Here is a 22551-nt window from a genome sequence, read left to right on the forward strand (position 1 = left end):
CCATACGCGGCGTAGTCGTTCGTTCAAACACAACCTACAGACTTCATCATCACAACAATCACCATGCGTGTCTCAACGCTTGCGTGGGCCGCCGTCACGGCCCTCTCTACTCTCGTCGAGGCTGCCGGCCTCGAGGCATGGAAGGAACGAGCCATTTACCAGGTCATGATCGACCGTTACGCCCATGCCGACGGTTCGACCGATCACGAGTGTGAACTCTACAAGTTCTGCGAAGGCACATGGGCCGGCTTGACCAACAAGCTCGACTACATTCAAGGTTAGTAGCTGCTGTAGATGAGGCATCACAGGCTCTCGCCCAGAGACCCAGAGCCTCACATCACAACTAACTGCAACCACCAGGCATGGGCTTCACTGCCATTCAGATCAGCCCCATCGTCAAGAACATGAATGACGACACCGCCGTCGGTGAGGCCTACCACGGCTACTGGTCCCTCGACAACTACGCCCTCAACGACCATTTTGGCACCAAGGATGACTTCGACAACCTGGTCAAGGCGATACACAGCCGCGGCATGTACCTCATGGTCGATGTTGTCGTCAACAACATGGTCCAGAAGCTCGACAGCCTGCCGCCCAAGCTCGACTACTCCAAGTTCAACCCCTTCAACGAAGCGGATGACTACCATCCCTACTGCAACGTAACCGAATGGGACAACAGCACCAACTACCAGGACTGCTGGCTCTACCCTTACGGTGTTGCCCTTGCCGATTTGGCCACTGAGAAGCCTAACGTCGTCGCCGAGTTTGGCAAGTGGATCAAGGAACTCGTCTCCAACTACTCCATTGATGGCCTCCGTATCGATGCTGCCAAGCACGTCAACGATGCCTTCCTGCCTACCTTTGTCAACGCCTCTGGCGTCTTCGCCTTTGGTGAGGTCCTGACCGGAGCCCCCGCCGATTTCTGCCGCTACCAGACCCTGAACCTGTTGCCTGGCATGCCCAACTACGTCGAGTACTACCCCCTCAATAAGGTCTTCTTCGGTGGTGACATGAACGAGCTCGCCGACTGGCGTAACCAGCTCCGCGATGGCTGCACCGACATCTTCGCCCTCGGATCCTTTGTCGAGAACCACGACATGCCCCGTTTCGCTGTCTACGACGAGGACATTGAGCTCGCCAAGAACGCCATGGCTTACATTCTCTTGACCGACGGTATCCCTACCGTCTACCAGGGACAGGAGCAGCACTTCAACGGCAACGGGACCCCCTTCAACCGTGAGCCCCTCTGGCAATCAAAGTACGACACCACGGCGCCCATTTACCAGCTCACCTCCACCCTCCTCAAGACTCGCAATGCCCTCCAGGCCACCAACAAAGCCTTCGCTACCACGGCCTCTCAGCAGCTCTTTGTCGAGAACACCCACCTGTGCCTGCGCAAGGGCCCCGACGGCGCACAGGTCGTCTTTTGCATCACCAACAAGAGCTCCAAGGGCGATACCTACCAGCTTAGCGTCGGCGGCTTCAACCCGGGCGATGCTGTCATCGAGGTCACCACCTGCGGCACCAGCACCGCCGACGGCACCGGCAACGTCACCCTGTACATGGAGAAGGGCCAGCCCAGAGCTGTTGTCCTTGCGTCCTCGATTGACACCACCAAGATCTGCCCCAACGGCACTACCGGGGCCGGCACCAAGGGTGGCAAGAGCAAGAGCGCCGCTGGCTTCATCGGCAGCAGTATCACCCTGGTCCTGGCTTCCGTCATGGCCGTCTCTTTTGCGCTCCTCGCATAAGGCAACCACTGCTCGGTTGTAGATGAGAGACATTGAGCAAGGAAAAAAAAAGAAGAAAAGGGAGAGACAAAAAAAAAACCAAGAAAACAGAAGAAAAAAGAGGGCACGACAGTGGTGGGATATACTGCGAGCCAGATGCATGTTTTCTTCTGGCCACGGTCGAGTTTTCGCAAAGCCGAGTTTGGATAATTCAATGGCGGCTTTCATGACGCAGACTATCATCATCTCTCATCACTATGTTAGGATGTGTGTAATTATCCTTTTCCCCCGGGCCCCACGGTTCATCGAAGCTCTCACGTGGTCTGGTGAATAATGTCCTTCACTCCTGCATTCGCTTCTTTACATTGTACTTGTTTTGTGTGTTTGCTTGCCTGTTCATAATGATACCAGCCGACTCTTTGGAAATAAAATAGTCATAATACCAACTGGAGCTACTGTGAGTTTTGTAACATCTTCAACAGCGTATGTGCTTCACCTATGTGAGAGGATAAAATCATAGAACTGTTTTTATTTCTCGCCGGAGTATCTAGCACATCCCGCCCGAGAAGCCTCACGATAGCGGCGTTTGGGTCAGGGTTTCCAATTGTCTACTTACCCCTGCCTACGTAGTACCACCCCTCCAGGGCTGTTCCAAATCGAGACACGGACAGCGCCGGCTCACATCACGTATAAAACGGAGCCCGAAAACAGCCGAGTACAAAAGCGTGTCGTGCCATTCGATATGAAATCTGCATGGACAGGTGAACAAGCAATTACAATGCCCACACAACCCCCCCCCCCCCATCATTGTTTATTTAAATTTTTTCCTCTTCCTCATTTACTTCTCCTTCTCCCACTTCGCGTTTGTCCTCGGCACCGAACAATCGGTCAGTCGGTCTCGATCGGCGTCCTCCGTAGATTAATGGAGCCAAGCTTTCCCATCCCAACTTGCACAGCCACCATCTGAGGGACGAGGACGAAAGAAAGAAAAAATTTGGGTACCTAGCTTATCGGGTATCCTAAAAACTATCCTTAAGTGTAAAACGTGGAGACCTCTCCAGGACTCGGCACAGCCGTCGGGTACCTGAGAGGTCTCCAGTGAAAAAAGACAACAAAGGAAAATTTACTTTCTCTATTCCGTACAACGGGGATAGGGAAAGGAACAAAGGGCGCGTGACAGACAATAGGGGGTGAGAAGGGGGGAGGGGGGGTGATTTCATCGATCTAGGTAAGTATCGGTCAGGTCGGACGAGTCGGAGTCCAGGAAACCGCCTCCTTAGTCTTAGTTGGTCCACCGTCTTCGCGGCTACAGCACCGGTACCCTGCACTTGGGGAAAAAAGGGAGGGGAAAAACAATACGGACCGAACCCCGTTTTAGCCCCAGTTGCTTAGAACACTAGAAGAGAGTTGTACCTGACCTTAGTGCTTAGTTCACGGCTCCTCGAATAGATAGGGGGGTACCGCGAATTTATGCAACCTTGATGTCAATGGGCCATTTTGTGGGAATGAGTATTCCGTGTTAGACATTGGCGCGCGCACAGTGTGGTCTGGAGGGTAGGTACACTAGGTAGGTACCACTGGGGTTTTTCTGCCGTTCGATACGAAGGGATCGGCCGTTGGAGGTGTGGAACGAGGGGGGGGGGGGGGGGGGGGGGGGGGGGGGGGAAGGGGAGAGGGGGGGGGGGGGGGGGGGAGGGGGGGCGCCAAAGAGAAAAGAGAAAGCGGTGGGTAGAGGGGGGAAAAAATGGTCAAAAAAAAAAAAAAAAAAAAAAAAAAAAAAAAAAAAAAGGGAATCTGAAGAGAAACTGAGCAACCCATATGTACCAGAGAGTGCCTTTCGTTGTTTTTGGGTGGTTTGTTTAAGCCATTAAAGTACCAGCGAAACCAATTCTCTGGATGACCCGATCGATTGACAGATTGACGATGTTTATTCCATAGAAGACTGGAGACTCGGAACGCGCCCAGAGACGGAGGCGAAGAGTGAAAGCTGCCGTCTTTGCGATCAACGGCGGATAGGGGGGGAGAAGGTGGGGGGGTTTTGGCATGGTCGGGCCGCCAGGTAGATGGTTCTGCGCGGACTGCGGACGACGCGTGCTGTATCGTTCGGGACGCGCGAGAGAGAGAGATAAGACATGCATAAGATAAAGGCACATGGCATATTCTGCAAGTCTACCAAAGTTGCTGGTTGCATCCTTTTTTTTTTTGTCGTTCCCTTTTTATGCAGCTCTTCTGCTGCAACTCTGAGACCTGTTTTTGTACATGATGTACGAATATGCAAGTCCAGACAAGCGCCCGCGAAGCAATCCACCCACCCCTTTCCCCCAAAGCAAGGCAAGGCAAGGCAAGGCAAGATAATGACAGGTGATCACTGGGTTGACTGGAACTGGACGTCTGCATGTCTAAGACCTCTTGCTTTTACTCGGGCTCCTACTCGTCTCTCTGGATGATAATAGCATCCACGCCTCGGCACATGCGGTTTCTGGGTCGGGGGAGGCACGGGGGGATGTGGCGGATATTGAGAGCGGCATGCGGGTGTCCTCAATGGGCTTAGTCTGCAGGCTTGGTGTGTGCGATACAATGTCGAGACTCGACGGTCGACAGCCACTCACTCTCTTCACCCTCTCCCTTACCTGCAAGCGATGAACACATTTATTCCCTTTGAAAGACACGCGTGGATTGACGATGAGCTGAGCAGCATGGGTAAAAAGGCTTCCTTTGCTTTCTTGTGGCGATTTGTAGGGGAGGAGAGAGGGGGGGTCTATTGTTTGTTCAAGTCATATGCCTTCTGCTTTCCACGGAAGGTGTCACGATGCAACCTCCATCACCCAACGTGCCATGAACCTACTGGGCAACAAAGCATCGCACAGCTGCTGCTGTCGAGCATCGGTCTTGGTATGCGGGGTTTCTCGCACGTCTCATTGGGTGAACAAAACATCCCTTCGGACCTTTGGAAGACGAAGCAAACAACACGAAGATCGCTTGCTGATCCTACTACCTCATGATAAGGCACAATCTTTTGAAGATGGATGGTGGGGGGCGGCCTGCCCACTACAAGTCTCAAAGTTTCGAACATGAACGGCATGCCGACACATCTTTGCTCAGGCGCCGCCGGGCCATCTTCGGCCCCGTCTTCTTGCCTGTCAAAGTCACCATGTCTGTCCAGAATCCAGACGCCAAGAGACTGTATTACTGTGGCACTGTGGTATTCCAAAAGTAGTCTGGTATCCGTAGTGTAGAACTAGAAAGTCCGTATCCCTTGCAGAGTTCCCCTTGCAGGCGGGGCACTCGAGAAGCTTCCGACGAAGTGTCTCTGAATAGCACGTGAATAGGTCGATGGATATCACTTCTTTCGATCACTCAAGAGAGATGGCAATGTGGTATTCTCCCGAGGAGACGAAAAGAAATCTATTTTTTGACTGCGACGTCGATCCTCCCCGCTTCAGCCGGACAGTGCTTCTTTATTCCATCGATTGCCAAGATTCTCTCAGCGTTTCCCTCGGGCCTCATCTCTCGCGGTGGGTTTCGTTTAATTGTTTCAATGTTTTCCCACTCGGTTTCTCTCCTTCTTCGCAATATACAAGTTAGTCAATCTGCCTTACGGCCGGGAACTGTTAATGAGCTGGTCCGTGAGGACCTGGCAGACTACGAGGTTCGGCAATGTGGTACGGATAGAGAGACATATGTCTCATCGCCTTCATTTGACAGCGACATGAGGGTCTCACTTGTTGCTTATTCATGATTGATCCCCCCTTCCTGCTTGAAACGAGACTTTGGTTCTCGGGTAGAGGGCCACATGCGTCTCTGGGTCGAGATTTTCTGAGACTTGCATGCGCGCGCATCCGTTGGTTGCCCTGCAGCGACGGGACGAGGCTGGAGTCGGGGAAGGGCGGTTCGGTTCACACTCGCTTTCTGGATCCCGGATGTCTTTGCATTGCAATGAGTTTTATGACGGATTTCATTGCCTGTGCTCGCTAGGCACCTTTTCTTGACGTCCGTGTGATGAATGAGGTTGTCATTTATTATGCGCCTTGTACCATAACATTGCCGACATATAAACGTCGTCACTGAGGGAAGATGGGAAGGAGGAAAGTGCTGTCAAGGTCGTCCGAATATATGCATGCTTACTACTTACTACCTTACCTAGCTAGCCTTGAGAGGGAATAGGGCGCTAACATTAACATACTGCGAGCATGGATAAAAAAGTAAGTATATTCAAAAATGGATGCGACGATGGCGGGTCATTTATCAAAAATGGCAAAATGTTCCGAAACCGAGAATCGAACTCGGGGCTATGCCTAACCTCTCACATAGATGAGAGGGCATCATGTTAGCCACTACACCATATCGGATGTTGTTGAAATCCGGACTCCAATGGTTCATCAAGTATCTTTGTGGGCCCGCCCGCACACGTGACAAGCACGCCAACGACACAATCCGACACTTGAGGTCCAAGTATTTCGTCGGCGACAATCCTAACGAATGCTATAGCCCAAGAAATGATGCATTATCATTTTTGATCGTTCATTCTGGTTTCTCACCAAATGCCCCCCTTCCCCCCTTGATTCAATGGTCGTCTTGATAAACTTCTGTGGAATGCTGAGTAACAGTAACGAGAGCCGCATGTACGACCCCCTCGTGAACATTACGCGGGCCACCACACTTGTGTACCACGTCCCCCCAGTTTTCAAAGTTTTATTTAGACTTGTTCAAAGCACTTCAAGTGGCTTAGGCACATTCACCAGCAGATCGGAATGCTGGACGACGGGCTTGGGAACGCTTACTCCCGCCGCTCGCTCGTGCTTCCCGAGAGGGAGATGCTGTTTGCCGAGGAATGCAGAAGGACGCTAGATAACATTGGAGGGAAACGGGATTCCAGGCTTCTTTTGACGTCCTCTGGTCTGCTGGAGTGCGTTGTGAAAAATCAATCTGCTTGAGGATCGTTGATTGTTTCTCAACATCAATTTCAATAAGGTTTGAAGTCAATACTAATCCAAATGCCCAGCTCCATGTTCAAGCTCTTGACCCGTACGATGACCACCCAAAGCCCTGCCATTGCCATTTCACCTTCTTCAACATGACTTCTGTCAAATCCAGTGCTTCATGTTCCCTTTGACCAATGCCCATTTTAATAATCTCGGTTCAGGCGACTACTACGACAGACATCGAAGCTTCATCCTTTACATTGAATTGCCAACCATCAACGTGTCGGCACATCAGTAGCCCTGCTACCAAACAGCGTCTATCCAAATTTGAGTCTCGAACGAGGTAATGCAATCAAGAATCGTGGCCATGGGTGTAACGGTTCTCCCTTATGACCTGGCCACTCGCCCAACACCACGACCCAGACGCGCATCACTGACCCACATCAGAGCGCTCATCGACGGTATGTTATCCCATGACATTCACATTGTAGAAACGTACGTCTAAGCGAGTTTAATTAAAGTCGACTCTCCTCAACCAACATTCGTAGGCCATGTATGCGGCGAGGTATGGTGATACAAGAAGCCTGTTCGACTCGATTATCCCAAAACACTGCCTCCTGCTTGAGATGGACGATACTGATATAGTCAAGTCTGTTCATTACCACGGCTTTTACAGGGTATGTTGCCTTTGTAGATGGAATTCAGATGCATATTGACCTCCTCCTCCACGCAGAACGGCAGCTACTTACTCGTCCGTCCGCCACCCCATATCCGCAACTCTCGTGACCCCGAAGGACACAGAACAGCAACGGCCGCTGGGCCACATGAGCACGACTAGGACCTACGATATTTGACTGATTCTCCAAGCCTTCCTACGTCTCTCCTCTCCCGAACAGCCACTCTGGGAAACGTATTCCGAGTTGCTTCCTCGGTGGATTCTGACTACGACGCAACGCTCTGTCTACGGTACATGTTCAGATGGGAACTGACTTCTTCCCCGGAATTGACGACTCCAGAAGAGAGATTGACTTGGGATGAGAATGTGAGGCAAGTCCGACTTACAGAGGTCAGACTTCCAAGCGTCAGAGAGAATGGGAGAATTCGAAGAAGTTTGGCACTGACCCTCCGCTTCCACCTACACCTCCGGTATCTCTCACGGACGGGTATAAGACCGTACGCAACACGGCGGATCGATAGAAGGATAAATTTAGTCTCTAAAGCCATTAAATATGCCAATGGTTGTTATAAATGTGCTCCTAAAGCCCCGTGCCGTGTCTCCTCGGTCGCTTTTCGAAAGCGGTGACAGCCATCATCGGTTCGTCTCCGGGTTGCCGTTCCAGAAGATGCCCGGCCTCGACAACAATCGAGACTGAACAAGATGGCCACCAAAACATCAAAAGGGAGGAGGGTTCCTGGGCTCATCGGCTACTGATCAAACGTGGTATTGCAGACTGGCTGAGAAACCATCCCCGCGAAGTCTAGTGCCTAGTGGCGATTGAGGCAAAGCAAGGTCGTCGTTCTACAAATTCACCAGAATTCAATCACTGCCGTTCAGTTCGTTATCGTCTGTGGGGTGCATAGAAGCTCCCTTGACTATGTCCACTCGTCGGGATGGAAAAAGGTCAAGGATTCCTGGTCGACGAAGGAGGCGTTCCTGACATAGATGAGACGACGTGGGGGTGGGGGGTTCCGTCTGTTCTTTTGCCAAGCATAACTTAAGCTTTGCAACGGTTCCTCACTCAATCTGGGGAAGCATTTGGAGCTTCTAAAGTATGGCGTTCTTACCGAGATAGTGGTTCTCGGGTAACCTGAAGCTAGGAATATGGGCGGGAAATTACCACGCCAAGTCCCTGAGTTGTCATACATCCATCACTGGATCAAGATAGAGGTGAGCTCGGTGACAAGATTCACGTCAAGAATGAGCCGCACAAGTACGTCCAGATCGGGTAGACTCTCGTCCGTAATCGATGAACAGCCGGTCAGAGACTTTGCGACGTCGATAGCCACGTCTTTTACACTGTTTAGAAGAATGAGATTATAACTTTGTTCACCAAAGAGTTATATAAGTAAGCCACGGATGAATATCTATCGCTGGAAATCCACTCCTGTTCACCCTCCTCCGCGTCAAAACCGGCAAGCCTGCCAGCCCCCCCTCCATCAACCTCACCAGCCGCTTGGAGGGACAGGAGGCTCGACAGCACCAGTTTTACGTGCGGCTAATGTATATCTGTCAAGCCACACAGAGTTGGCCATGCCCAGTCAAGATTCCTTCGTCGCCGCCGCCATAAAGTTCTTCCCATCTAAACAGTGCAGTAAACCGTAACGCGACCCGGGGCTGCCCCGTAGTCTGTCTGCCGGATGAACGAACGGGGCGGCCTGTCTTCGGGGTTGATGCAGTTCCACTGGTCCTTGAACTCGACATCGGTGCAGTACGTGTTCTTGTAGGCCTTGCGGCAGGAGCACGACATGTCGCATTCATCATCATCGTAGTCAGGCTTGGGGATGGGCTGGGGCAAGGCCAGGGCGGCGGCGGTGGCAGCGAAGAGGGCGAGGCAGGAAAGTTGCATTGTGGTGGTAAGTTGTTGAGCGGTAACGCTAAGTTGGTGTGTATATGTGGGTGGAAGTATGTGTATGTTTGATGAAAGCGAGAGTGTCGCTGAGCGAGTGACTGAGTGAGTGCAAGTAAAATAGGAATGCAAATGATGACGAGAAAACCGAGGTGAGCAGCGTTGATTCATGGCCATAACTTGCCAGTTTTATAATGATTCTTCTGCCACAACTTGTATACACGGAATTATCGGAATGCTGTCGTGTCGCGCAGCGAGCAAAGAGTCATTTCGAACTTCTTCACATTGTACCTCTGCCTCATTTGGGGGCGGCTTCACGCCCTCAGCAGGAGTTTCGAAAGACGGACCTTTGAAATGGCCGTCGTTTAAGTCAGTTGAGCTATCTCATATAGTCATATTAATACAACTACCTTAACAGAAACAAGTTCCACCTAGAGGCCCAATGCGGTGGTTTAAAGTTTTTCGAGACCCTGAGCAGTCCAGATTAAGAACTCTTGTAAAGCATCCGTACGGGGTCACTCCATCTCGCCTACATAGTGTCTCTCGAGTCTCAAGTGACACTCAGTAGACATAGGACGACCGGCCGTCAGTGAGCCTAGTGCCATGATGATAACAAATAAACCACCTATGCTGCAGACTTGTTGAAATCGAGACTTCACTGAGTCCCAGCATTCTAGGTGGATACAAGGCACCCGTACTTCTAGAGCAGCGCAACGTAAGTCATTTAACCAAGAAATGATCTGCTGCTCCAACCTCGGGGTTGTTACGTATCCCGCCAGTGCCGAGAACAACCGCCGCCCCCCCAACTACCCCCAGGTGAGGTGAGTTAAGTTGCACTCATTCGGCGTTGGACCGGGTCATTGTCGTCCTTACTACGGATATGGCAGTATGCGTAAGTTTAGCCTCCCTTTCAGGTAGTGTGGGCCTGGCCCACGTTGAGCAGTGACTCTCAACGGCCAAACTTTTACTTGATTTGTACGCGGATCTTAAAAGCAATACAGCTAATATAATCTCTGGGAGCATGGCCGGAGATACCTAACAGGTGGGTTAAACTTTGGCCTGATGCTACATTCGTATAATCTCGACTTGGATTTACTCCACACCATGTTTGACGGCCTTGAGCGCAAGGTAGATCGAGTGTAAAAACTACGCAAGCATAGACAGGGCCCATTGAAGAGTTTACGGGGGTAACGGACAGTAAATCGCATTCACAAGCACGATAAGACGGCAACAAACATGTGTTCAAGAGGTCTCATTTATGCGTTGTATACTTTACACAATGGTGGAGTCATGCTCCATGCTGCCGACGCCGATTAACCTGCCAACACCAGAGACGAAAAATTGCATGGAATTTTTGGGTACTGTCTCTTTTGAATCCCGAAACGAAGCAACAAGAACAAATCTATGGAATTTAGAGCTCGTCGTGGGAGGGGGGCTCGTCCTCGCCACCAGCGCCACCGGCGCCCTGGTACATCTTGGAGGTGATGGGGTAGGCGACATTGGAAAGCTTCTCCTTCTGCTCCTCAAAGTCTTCGGTGTTGGCGGTGGCGCCGTTCTCCTCAAGCCAGTCGGTGGTCTCCTTGACAGCCTCGAGGATCTAATCATGTTGTTAACAATCTGTTGGAATGTGTCAAAAGGAATGTGGCAACTTACAGTCTCCTTCTCCTCGTCATCAATCTTGCCACCGAGACCCTCATCATCGTTGACCTGGTTCTTCAGGGAGAAAGCGTAGTTCTCAAGACCATTGCGAGCCTCAATGCGCTCACGGGTAGCCTTGTCCTCCTCGGCGTACTTCTCAGCCTCGGCAACCATGCGGTCAATCTCGTCCTGGGTAAGACGACCCTTATCGTTGGTAATGGTGATGGACTCCTGCTTGCCTGTGCCCTTGTCGTGGGCAGAGACCTTGAGAATTCCGTTGGCGTCGAGCTCAAAGGAGACCTCGATCTGGGGAACGCCACGGGGTGCGGGAGGGATGCCAGTAAGCTCGAACTTGCCAAGCAGGTTGTTGTCCTTGGTAAGAGAACGCTCGCCCTCGTAAACCTGGATGAGAACGACGGGCTGGTTGTCGGCGGCGGTGGAGAAGATCTGGCTCTTGCGGGTAGGGATGGGGGTGTTGCGCTGGATAAGCTTGGTCATGACACCTCCAGTGGTCTCAATACCGAGAGTCAGGGGGTTGACGTCCATGAGGACGATGTCCTCAGTACCCTCCTCACCGGAAAGGACACCAGCCTGAACAGCGGCACCGAAAGCGACGGCCTCGTCGGGGTTGATACCCTTGGAAGCCTTCTTCCCGCTGAAGTACTCCTCAATCAGGTTGACAACCTTGGGAATACGGGTAGATCCACCGACGAGAACAATGTCGTCGACATCCTCCTTCTTGACCTTGGCATCCTTGAGCACCTGCTCAACGGGCTTGAGAGTCTTCTTGAAAAGATCGATGTTGAGCTCCTCGAACTTGGCGCGGGTAAGAGTCTCGGAGAAGTCCTTGCCCTCGAAGAAGGCCTCGATCTCAATGCGAGTGGACATCTGGGAAGAGAGGGTACGCTTCGCCTTCTCGGCCTCGCGCTTGAGCTTACCCATGGCCTTAAGGTCCTTGGTAATGTCGACGTTGTTCTTCTTGTTGTATGACTTGGCGAAGAAGTTGATGATGCGCTGGTCGAAATCCTCACCACCCAAGTGAGTGTCACCGGCGGTAGCCAGAACCTCGAAGACACCCTGGTCAATGGACAGGAGGGAAACATCGAAAGTACCACCACCAAGGTCGTAGACGATGATCTGGCGCTCACCGTCGGTCTTGTCAAGACCATAGGCGATGGCGGCGGCGGTGGGCTCATTAACAATGCGGAGAACGTTAAGTCCGGCAATGACACCGGCATCCTTGGTGGCCTGGCGCTGGTTGTCGTTGAAGTAGGCGGGGACAGTGACGACGGCGTGGGTAACCTTCTTGCCAAGGTAGGCCTCGGCGACCTCCTTCATCTTGCCCAAAATCATGGCGGAAACCTCCTCGGGGGTGAAACGCTTGGCGGAGCCCGAAACCTCGACCTCAACGACGGGTTTGCCATCCTTCTCAATGACCTTGTAGGGGAAGTGCTTGATATCGGTCTGAACAGCCTTATCGGAGAACTTCTGGCCAATCATACGCCTGGAGGTGGTTAGCAGTGTATCTCGAGCGCTCGACGGTCGAGGAGGAGCTCACTTGATGTCGAAGATGGTGTTGGTGGGGTTAGCGGCGGCCTGGTTCTTGGCGGCGTCACCGACGAGTCTCTCCTCCTCGGTGAAAGCGACGTAAGACGGCGTAATACGGTTACCTGGAAAGCAGAGGAGTCAGTCAAGGTTACCAGAGTTGAGGAAATGAGATTGGGAGCTCCTGCGACCGTTGAGACTTACCCTGGTCGTTGACGAGAATCTCAACCTTGCCCTTCTGCATCACACCGACGCAAGAGTAGGTAGTTCCAAGATCCTAAGAATTGGGAGTTAGAATAATCGCCCTTTGATGTGATCTTGTTGTCGTTGCCGATTGAGGACGAGCTGCCAAAGGGTGCACCGCCAGGGAAGGTAGGATGAACTACTTACGATACCAATCACAGTGCCGTAGCTCTCAGTGTCCTGAGCCTGGGCAGTCTGAACGAAAGCCAGGGGAGAGAAGAGGAGAGCCATCCAGGCCAAGAGGCCGAAGCCCAAGGCCATCGAGTTTCTGGATCGCGACATTGTAGGAATTTTGGTGGTGCTGTGAAGCTCCCCTGTGTTGTTTAATAGCTCTTGTGCCTAGAAAGATGGTGTCGGGGAAAAAAAGAAACAAGAAAACGTCAAAGACGCGCGGAAGAAAGGATTTTTGGATTCCCTTCTACTATTTACACACCCAATCGAGTTGAGGTGGCTTTGGCAGTGGTGAATTGGAGAAGGAGGACTGTCAGCGATGAAAGGGAAGAGCTGGCACCTTTAAGAATGCCTTCTCCAAAAAAAGAGTCGAGGTGTCCAGATTGCACAAAAGGCCAGATTTCATGTTGCGAGCGCCACACGTGACAGGGGTCTCTTCCCTTTGTGTATGGGTGTCCCTGGTGGATCCTCACTGTGTGGACCCTTGGTGCAGCCGTACTCTATTTGGCGCCTTACCTAAGGCATCGATGGCACTCAGCACTAGGTAGGTAAAGTAATGCCCTGGTGCTCGGCAGATGGAGATTGGAATGGCAGGAATTAGGTGCTCGGGGGACACATCTCCGCTGCAGCTGGACAGTGAGCATGTACCGTGTGAGTATTGGCCCCAAGCCACGGGAGTCAAAGGTGTGCGCGCCTCACCGCTGCCGCTGCCTGCCGTCCAGGCTGGGGTCATTCCTTTCTGCCCCACCAAGGCTGTGATTCTGGAGATTTCGATTCCGGGTAGTGGCCCCTGGGCGTTTAGGACTTGGGTCTTGGGACATCCATCCAACGTGGCTTTTCTGTTCGCATTGCTTCCACCGTTTCGGTTGACTTCTACGCCGCAGTATGTGACAGAGGCACCTTGCGCATTTGTCTGCGTGTCCCGTTGGATGCGACTCACGATCCGATATGTGTACTTGCTTCGACGCAATGAACTCGGTCACTTTAATGGCAATGACATTTGTTCTCATGGATCCCTGGTAGCCTTGCAGAGTCACCAGGTGTAACTGTCCCTTCCGACTCTCCAGTAGCTCAGAAAGGAACAGAGTGGCTTCAACCGGTTTAACCCCCCCATCCATCTCGATCTCGGGGCAATGCGCGCCTCTCTGTCCCCTTTCGAGAATATTCCCACCACTAGTCTGCGGGTGGGGAATGGGGGAACGCGGCAATATCATAGTAGTAAGCGGAAGGTGCTATTCGTGTGTAAGGCGAGGAGATAGGGCAAGGTACGCGACACTTTACCTCACTTAAGGTGCTCTTAGCAGTGCCATCCCGTCTTCGCCCTGAAATAAGGGGGGCGCACGCCGCAAGGACGGGGGGCCAAGCAGGGGTTGAGCTTTGGCTGCTGGCCCATGCTCTCCCGAGGTGCATGGGCACAACGGCGTCATTTCCGCTTCAATCGGACGGGTCCTTGTCAATCTGTCAATGTGGCCTTTACAATAGGCAACGTTTCCCAGATCGAGCGCTCGGGAATATGTCAAATCTCAATGCCCAAGAACTGAAAACATTCCAAAGAGTCACACACAGAGTCGTCAAGTCCCAAATGAGGAAGGAAGATCGTGGAGTAAGCGTTGTCAGCTTGCTTCAAAACATAGCATGAGCACTATCAAGAGTCCAGGAACGGTTTTTGTAAACCGTTCATTTCTCATCCATCTATGAATTAGGCACGCCCCCATTGGCTGCGCTTCAACTAAAGTTGCAGCCAACTCTATTTTCAGCACCTCCAACTCTAATTGGGCCCCAAAGCCAGCACCGCTTGTCGTAACTCGCACGCCATGCATGGAAGCATCTCGTTCCGATCGTCAAGTGTCCACCAAGCTGCTATATACGAATCCACGCCAAGTTGCTTCTTTCACTGACACCGCTTTACTCTAATAGCCCTGCCGCGATTGTCTCTCCACCGCTTCGCAGCACCACTCGTTGCCCAGCCTCCAACGGCACTTTGGACTCTAGCTTGACTACCACCCGCGCAACCTTGCCTGGCTGCACGATCTTGGGATTCTTCTTCACCGTCGCCCCCGTCAACTTGTCCAGCACAGCCGGAATGCCCTCAACTCTGCCAGCCGCATGCAGACGACCACGATGGACATCCACTGGCATTGGCATCAAGTGGTCGAAAGCTAGGACCTTCATCGTCAGCGTATCGCTCGTCTCGATGGGGGCCGCCTTGGTGCAGATAATGTCGCCTACGCGCACGTGAATCGGGTCGATGCCGTACAAGCCGATATTGACGTTCTGTCCTGCAACGGCCCATTCTTGCACCTCGGAGTCTACCTCGATCGACCGTATTGAGGCAGCCTCGCCGCTTGGTTGGACAATCAATGCCTCGCCGTTTTGAACCGTGCCCGACTCTATCCGGCCAGCTACGGTGAGTTGGCTTTGCTGCGATCTGTAGATTTCTGAGATAGACATTCGGAAAGGCTTCTCTGTCGCTCTCGCCATCGGATCCGAGTCTTCCAGTGCGTCGATGAGTGTCGGGCCTGTGTACCACGATAGACCCTCGTCATCTGGCTTCTCCACCAAATTGGCGCCGCTGAGTCCGGATATGGGTACGAAGGTGACATTCTTGAGCTGGAAGCCGTTGCCTTTCATGAAGCCCGTGACCTGCTCTGAGATCTCATCAAAGCGATCTTTTGACCATCCAACCATGTCCAGTTTGTTCACAGCTACAATGACGCGTTGGACGCCTAGACTCCTCAGAAGCAGAGCATGCTCTCTTGTCTGGCCCTTCAAACCCTTCTCGAAAGCCCCGGTATTGGCGTCGATGACGAGAATGGCGAAGTCCGCTTGACTTGCCCCAGCAATCATGTTGGGAACAAAGTCCCGATGACCAGGGGCGTCGAGAATCGTAAATCGTGTCTTTTCGGTCTCGAACATATTTGTGGCGATGTCGATGGTAACACCACGCTCGCGCTCCTCCTCTCGCTGATCCATGACCCAGGCAAGGGCGAATGATGACTTTCCAATCTTCTCCCCCTGTCGTCGATAGCGATCGATTAGATGTTGCTCAATGTATTTCAACTCCAACAGCAATCTGCCCATCAATGTGCTCTTGCCAGCGTCCACGTGGCCTAAAAAGTGTTAGTTGTGTGTTGGAGAGAAGAACAGTGCAGATTCACTTACCGACTACTACAAAGCTGGCGCTTCTTTTGTTCTCGCTCTTCGCAAACTCCTTCATAACGTCCAGCTTTTTGTTCTTCGGTGCTGCTGAGTCGTCGACCTGGAGTTGTTTCATCTCGAGGGTTGGAGTTTGTGAGCCAGTCGACTTGGCTACCACTTTTTTGCTTGCGCTCTTGGCGGCAGCGTCGAATTTGGTGCCCGCTAGAAATCATTAGAGTCAGCATCTTACTGTGTCTTCGCGAACCGCGAACCTTTCGCCTGAGCGGCGAGCACGACGTCATCAGGGCTTGGTTGAGAGAAAGCACTGGGTACAAAGGTGGAAGAGTCCATGTACGGCAATGAATACGTCTGAGCAGCGGCGGCAGTATCCTGAGCAGCTCCGAACAGCGTCTGAGCAAAGGCAGATGGTTTTGTAGATGGCATCACTAAGCAATCATCCTCGGTCTGATCACGATCCTCGGAAGGAGGTTCGTTGGCCGTGTCGACATCCATGTTGACTGATCCCGTAGCCGCGTCGTTCTGCTGCGGTGGTGAGACTGGCTTCGAAGACTGAGTCCTTGAGGCGGGTCCTTCTGCCAACTTCTGTCGCTTGGCTAGCATACTCAAACCGCCTCTCTGATTCTCCTTGGACGATTCATCAATGGCAAGAGTTGACATCCTCTTCTCGGCTCGATCCACCTTGTCGTCTGTTCTGTTCACCTCGGTTGTCTTCTTCTTTCGTGCTGCAGCCAGGGCCTGGAGTTTTGACAGCTTGGGACCTTCACCGCCGCCCAAAAGGCCCCCGGGAAGAGAACAGGGAGGAATGAAGACGGACTGCCGGTTGTTGGGAACATTCATCCAAGGAATGCCGTGGAAATAAGAAGCCGGGGAGAGTAATGCCACCCTGGTAACTGGGTATGCTGAGATTGATGCTGTGCCGCAAGTCGTACTTTTGTCGTCCATGCCTCCGCAACCAAACCCGTCTGCTACCGAAATACTCAACTTCTGATACTGCCGCCACCCTACGGGAAACCTATTCACATTTGTGTAGGAAAATTGAACTTACCATCTTTGACCTTCTTGTCCTGCTTGGTGGCCACTGGCGGAGCGATGAATTTCTTTTGTAGATAAGAAACCGTCTTCTCAATGTCGTAATAGTAGTGCCACAGCGACTCTTGAATTTGCTGCACGGTTACTTTGTCGGCATCGGGACCAAGAGTACTCTGCACTGTCGCTGTTCCTATCGACATGGCCTCACGATCCTCTGCGCTGAGCTGATCAGACTCGCCCTCATCTTCGTAATCGTCGCCTTCGAACTCATCTAGGGCCTCCTCGTAGTCGAGGTTGCGTACTGCCTGGTGGCGCGACATGTTGACTTGAGGTAAGATGGGTAGGTGAAGGGTTCCTTGACTTTGAGGTTTTCGGTAGATGAAGTGGTGTAGGGGGGATGTCGCAACAGTCCGAGGGTTTGAGATTTGTAGAATGAGGAGAAGTATTGTTGCATACGTTGTCTGCGCATGAATGATTCACTCGGCGAATTTGAAGCTCTTCAATTATCGGCTTTCGACTTTTCGGAGATGACGACTTGGACCTGTTTGCACCTGAAGTGGGATGAGTGGGGCGCTTGGGTCATGTTCATGGAGGGGCAACCACATCCATGGCGGGGTACTTGCTGCTGCCTTCCAGGTTCCAGGCCGTACCAGGCGGTGAGCCTCCGGATTATCTGCACCCCGGCAACCGAAGCTTCTGGTCCCCCAGAATGGCCGGCACCACCAATTATTCAGAAATTTTGGTCCACCACGACCCGGTCCTTGGAGCTCAACCCCCCTCAACGCACGATACCTCTGTTCCCCTGGCGTCACTCCAAGTTGAATCGCACTACCTACCCGAACCCCCAGTGACGTGCGAATACTTTCAACATGGCTATGAGTACGTGCCACCCTTTCTTCTTATATTTATAGTGCATGCAGCTAACAGCATGTCTAGACCTCGATATGGCCAATGGTAAGCAATGCTACGATCCGAGCTTCGAGACCGCACATACTGATGGAATGACGCTTCAGCGGCCGTGATGAAGGACGAGCAGGGCCGCCCCTTCATCGTCGTCAGAGAGTAAGCATCCCCTCTCTCGCTCCGAACCCCTGATGAAGGGCCCCAGGACTGATTGCCCCGCAGCCAAGGAAAGAAGAAGAGACAATACGGCAACGAAGCCGTCAAAAACCACATACTCGCTGCCAGAACGGTCGCGAATATTGTCAAGACCTCCCTGGGTCCCCGCGGCCTCGACAAGATCCTCATTTCCCCTGATGGAGATATCACAGTGACGAACGACGGTGCCACGATTCTGCAACAGATGGAGATCTCAAACCACGTCGCTAAGCTGTTGGTGGAGCTTTCAAAGTCGCAAGATGACGAGATTGGTGATGGTACAACCGGTGTTGTCGTCCTTGCTGGGGCTCTTCTTGAGCAGGCGGCGGAGCTGATCGACAAGGGCATTCATCCCATCCGCATTGCGGACGGATACGACCAGGCTTGCGACATCGCCGTGTCAGAGCTCGACAAGATTTCAGATGTTATCGAGTTCAGCAAAGAAGAGACAGGAAACCTGCTGAAGGTCGCGCGGACAAGTTTAGGCAGCAAGATTGTCTCCAAGGCGCACGACCAGTTCTCTCAGATCGCAGTAGACGCTGTCCTCTCCGTTGCCGACCTTGACCGGAGGGACGTTGACTTTGAGCTGATCAAGGTTGATGGCAAGGTCGGAGGAGCCTTGGAGGATACTATGCTCGTCAAGGGTGTCATTATCGACAAGGATTTCTCCCACCCTCAGATGCCTTCCGAAGTCAAAGACGCCAAGATCGCCATTCTTACCTGCGCCTTCGAGCCCCCTAAGCCCAAGACCAAGCACAAGCTTGATATCACCAGCGTCGAGGAATACAAGAAGTTGCAGAGCTACGAACGCGAGAAGTTTATCGAGATGATCCAACAGATCAAGGACGCCGGTGCCAACTTGGCTCTCTGCCAGTGGGGCTTCGACGACGAGGCGAACCACCTCCTGCTCCAGAACGATCTGCCTGCCGTGCGGTGGGTTGGTGGACCCGAGATTGAGTTGGTGGCTATTGCGACAAACGGCCGTATTGTGCCGCGATTTGAGGACCTCAAGCCTGAGAAGCTCGGAACTGCGGGTATCGTCAGAGAAATGACCTTTGGTACAACAAGGGAGAAGATGCTGGTCATCGAGGAGTGCGCCAATACTCGTGCGGTGACCGTCTTCGTACGCGGTAGCAACAAGATGGTGAGTTCAAACTGTGATGCTTGAGATCGCCGAAAACTAACCTCGAATACTAGATCATCGACGAGGCGAAGCGCTCCCTCCACGATGCCTTGTGCGTCGTGCGCAACCTCGTCAAGGACAACCGCGTGGTCTACGGTGGTGGTGCTGCTGAGATTGCCTGCTCATTGGCAGTCGAGGACGCCGCTGCCAAGACCCCCGGCCTTGAGCAATACGCCATGCGCGGATTTGCCGAGGCCCTCGACGCTGTTCCAATGGCGCTGGCCGAGAACAGCGGTCTCAATCCCATCGCGACACTGGCCGACATCAAGAGCCAGCAGGTCAAGGCCAGCCCTGGAGTCCGTGGCAAGCTCGGTGTCGACTGCATGCAGCGTGGCAGCAACGACATGAAGGATGCATTTGTCATCGACCCTCTTATCAGCAAGAAGCAGCAGCTCCAGCTCGCGACCCAATTATGCCGTATGGTCTTGAAGGTGAACAACGTTATTGTTGCTGGGTCCGGCGAGGAGGACTTTTAAAAGTAAAAACGGTAAAAAAGGTTCTAGATGGGTCTATGGTGTTTGGGATTATACCAAGCTGTGTACTATGCAAATAGAGAGGCCCCCAAATGTTGACACCACCATTTCTGTCCTCACATATATCAACCGTGCTTCACCCCTTCAAACTTACTGCATCCAGCCTCTCTCCGGGCTGTACTTGAGGTACGGTTCCATTTCCCGGTAGAAGGTCTGGCGAAGCTCGGCCTGCTGCTCAGGTGTCGGGCGAGTATTCCCGCCCTTGCGACGCTCCCAGCTCTCCTGCGTCTCCTCGAGGAGGGCCTTGGGGTCCTGACCGGTGGAGTCGGCGAATTCGTACGATCTGTACTCGGTGTTCTCCCAGCCAGTTGCTACGCACCTCAGTCAATATTTGATCTTTCTCTCTCTCCCCTCCCCCCCCCTTCTCATTGAGAGCTCTGAGTGATATTGAAAGGGAAGAAGGGGTAAACAAAACGTAAAATACCTTTTCTAGGACCAATGCCGGACCAATCATCTGTCAAAAAGTGCAAAATACCACCGTGTGAGACAACCACGACCTGCGCATCCCCCTGAACATCGCCCACGAGCTTCCTCAGCGCCCGTCTCGCCTCGGCGGACCTCTTCTCCAGCTTCTCCAGCGTCGGCTCCCACCTGGATCCGGGACTCGACTTGTCGATCCAGTCCTCAGGCACTCTCCCGAAATCCACGCGGCCGGCGAACTCGCCCTCAATGTCCTCGATCGCGGACCCGGTGTCGCAGGGCGCGTCGGAGACCTCCTGGACCTCGGGCAGGGCCAGGACCTTCAGGGACTTGCCCACGGGTGCGGCGGCGTCGGAGCCGAAGCCCAAAAGGCAAGTGTAGAGCGTCCGGCGAAGGGGGCTGGCGACGAGGTGGGTGATTTGGGCGTGGTGGGGGAAGGCGGCGCGGAGGTCGGCGCACTGCTGCTTGCCCTTGTCCGTCAGGAGGGGATCGCGAAGGGTCTCGTTCTCGAGGGAGAGGTTGTGGAAGCCCTGGGCGTGGCGGACTAGATGGATTTGGACGGGCATTTTTATGAAGATGGTCGTGAGGTCCGAGGCTGTTTCTATGAGCTCTGTGATGATGGAATGAAATGAAGTGACGGGATGGCGGGGTAGAGTGTGGTCAATCTGCTATTGCACGATGCTTGGATTCTAATAGAAACAGGGAAAGTTTATGTGGTCTAATAATTGAACTTCTAAACTTCGCAATGGAGGCGGCAACGATGTCTAATAGATGTCGGATGGTTCACGATCAAACTATGCCAAATATACGAGCAGTGAGTGCTTCGGGTCGAAAGGTAAGCTACGTAATGGTCTCCCGTTCTCGGGAAACTTTCCTTGTTTGGTGTGGGTGGACATCGGCGGAGGGACGGGAAGTCTGTCTGTTTTGAAATGACTCAGATGAACTACAGCCGTCGGACTGACCTTGGAAAAACGACGACACCGGACGGGGTCCACGTGGGCTGCTGCAGGGCTTCTAAGGTTCCGTACCTTGGGCGCTTCCCGTTGGCTGGTTTCAAGAATGCTGCGACGGACCGCAGTCGCATTTCCGGCGCCGATGACCGGGGCGGAAAGTGGAGTCATACCGCGCTGGCGCCGGCCGTGGTTGGCCGGATGGGAGCACGGGCTTGGTAATCGAACACTTTCTTCTTGTGATTGGTCCGGCACGATGAATGGTGGCCGACTTTGCTGAAGCCGGCGGAAGGGGTTACCACTTACAGTAGCTTCTGGTAGGATCGTGATTCGGAGGGAATATGTGCTTTTCAGTCCTAATCTACGGGGTCTTTGATGCTAAGATGACGAAGCAGATCGTCTGTCCAAAGAGCGCGATGCTGGAGGGTATGCTAGTGAGGAGGACGAGACGAGCGAGGAGTACTTTGGTTAACAATGTTGAAAAGACATCAAAGTCGATAGCATTGTCTGGTATACACATGACGTGCATGAATTTTCCGATAAAAGCGCAGATGCAACGAGAGGAAGATGCAATATAATACCTTGGATTGTTTCCTAATGAGGCAGTCCGTCATCTGTCGAATGATTCTTGTGCCCAAACTCTGATGCTCCCAGCGAGCCAGTAGAGGTTTGCTGCCAATGCGAGCCAGTTTCCATGTTTCTCTCATAATCCAGCACCTGGGTATCGGCAGAGGACAGGAAACAAGACGCACATGCTAGACCCCTCTTCACCGGCGTCTCGAAAGTTATAGCATCTCCGCCTTGCATCGCCAAGTTTTTTGTAACTATCAAATACAAAGCAACGAAGTTGCCCACCACTGGACTTGTCGGGTCGAGACCAAAGTGTTCGTTTGTTTACTCATCTATAAACAGAGTGATCAACATCAAGGAAGAATAGAAGCAACTACGCCGTCGGCCAAAAGAAAGTGGAAGAAACAGTTTAGAGTATAAGTCGACCACTTGTGGTTCTCGCTTGCTCACGTGTGCATAGGTAACCCAGGATGTCAGCCACCATGAACTTCTTTTTTTCTAGACTGAGTAAACCCTCTTATAATACTTACCTAGAGAAGCGCGAGAGATCAAAAAGTATATGAACTAATATACCCCTGATTGCGCGTTTCCTCACGTTCCAACAGATGGTCGTAGCGATGGGTGAAACATTGCTAGGCCGCCGCGTAGACTACATAACCGAACTCAACCTTAGCTTCGCAACCACTCTCGTTAATAAACACTTTGCAATGGTCTGGATTTGGTCTGATTGCGCGGAGAATGGTATTACCCCACCTGAAATTGAGAAGAAACTTGTCCTCCAATTGCCTAGATA

General features: G+C 52.6%; 7 protein-coding genes across 7 annotated transcripts; 3 read left to right on the forward strand and 4 right to left on the reverse strand.

Annotated features, from left to right (window-relative positions):
- Positions 1-63: 63 nt before the first annotated feature.
- CORC01_13023 (alpha amylase) lies at positions 64-1751 on the forward strand (the record flags this gene model as incomplete). The annotated part of the gene is made up of 2 exons (XM_022624641.1): positions 64-277; positions 361-1751. 2 exons carry the CDS (start codon positions 64-66, stop codon positions 1749-1751), a joined length of 1605 nt encoding a protein of 534 aa, XP_022468849.1.
- Positions 1752-6481: 4730 nt separating this feature from the next.
- On the forward strand, positions 6482-7490 carry CORC01_13024 (uncharacterized protein; the record flags this gene model as incomplete). Its single annotated transcript, XM_022624642.1, has 5 exons — positions 6482-6636; positions 6733-6755; positions 7100-7113; positions 7201-7329; positions 7386-7490. 5 exons carry the CDS (start codon positions 6482-6484, stop codon positions 7488-7490), a joined length of 426 nt encoding a protein of 141 aa, XP_022468850.1.
- Positions 7491-8952: 1462 nt separating this feature from the next.
- Positions 8953-9219, reverse strand: CORC01_13025 (uncharacterized protein; the record flags this gene model as incomplete). Its single annotated transcript, XM_022624643.1, has 1 exon — positions 8953-9219. The coding sequence occupies one exon, from the start codon at positions 9217-9219 to the stop codon at positions 8953-8955; it is 267 nt and encodes an 88-aa protein (XP_022468851.1).
- A 1411-nt stretch (positions 9220-10630) lies between these two features.
- On the reverse strand, positions 10631-12927 carry CORC01_13026 (glucose-regulated protein; the record flags this gene model as incomplete). The annotated part of the gene is made up of 5 exons (XM_022624644.1): positions 10631-10816; positions 10873-12361; positions 12416-12527; positions 12607-12679; positions 12793-12927. 5 exons carry the CDS (start codon positions 12925-12927, stop codon positions 10631-10633), a joined length of 1995 nt encoding a protein of 664 aa, XP_022468852.1.
- A 1794-nt stretch (positions 12928-14721) lies between these two features.
- Positions 14722-17324, reverse strand: CORC01_13027 (elongation factor Tu GTP binding domain-containing protein; the record flags this gene model as incomplete). Its single annotated transcript, XM_022624645.1, has 4 exons — positions 14722-15926; positions 15979-16176; positions 16227-16940; positions 17021-17324. The coding sequence occupies 4 exons, from the start codon at positions 17322-17324 to the stop codon at positions 14722-14724; spliced, it is 2421 nt and encodes an 806-aa protein (XP_022468853.1).
- A 549-nt stretch (positions 17325-17873) lies between these two features.
- CORC01_13028 (T-complex protein 1) lies at positions 17874-19761 on the forward strand (the record flags this gene model as incomplete). Its single annotated transcript, XM_022624646.1, has 5 exons — positions 17874-17883; positions 17941-17958; positions 18018-18066; positions 18130-19246; positions 19300-19761. 5 exons carry the CDS (start codon positions 17874-17876, stop codon positions 19759-19761), a joined length of 1656 nt encoding a protein of 551 aa, XP_022468854.1.
- A 147-nt stretch (positions 19762-19908) lies between these two features.
- On the reverse strand, positions 19909-20804 carry CORC01_13029 (phosphoglycerate mutase; the record flags this gene model as incomplete). The annotated part of the gene is made up of 2 exons (XM_022624647.1): positions 19909-20129; positions 20243-20804. 2 exons carry the CDS (start codon positions 20802-20804, stop codon positions 19909-19911), a joined length of 783 nt encoding a protein of 260 aa, XP_022468855.1.
- Positions 20805-22551: the final 1747 nt, after the last annotated feature.

Source organism: Colletotrichum orchidophilum, assembly GCF_001831195.1.
Source record: "Colletotrichum orchidophilum strain IMI 309357 chromosome Unknown Scaffold_174.1, whole genome shotgun sequence".
Classification (NCBI taxonomy): Eukaryota; Fungi; Ascomycota; class Sordariomycetes; order Glomerellales; family Glomerellaceae; genus Colletotrichum; species Colletotrichum orchidophilum.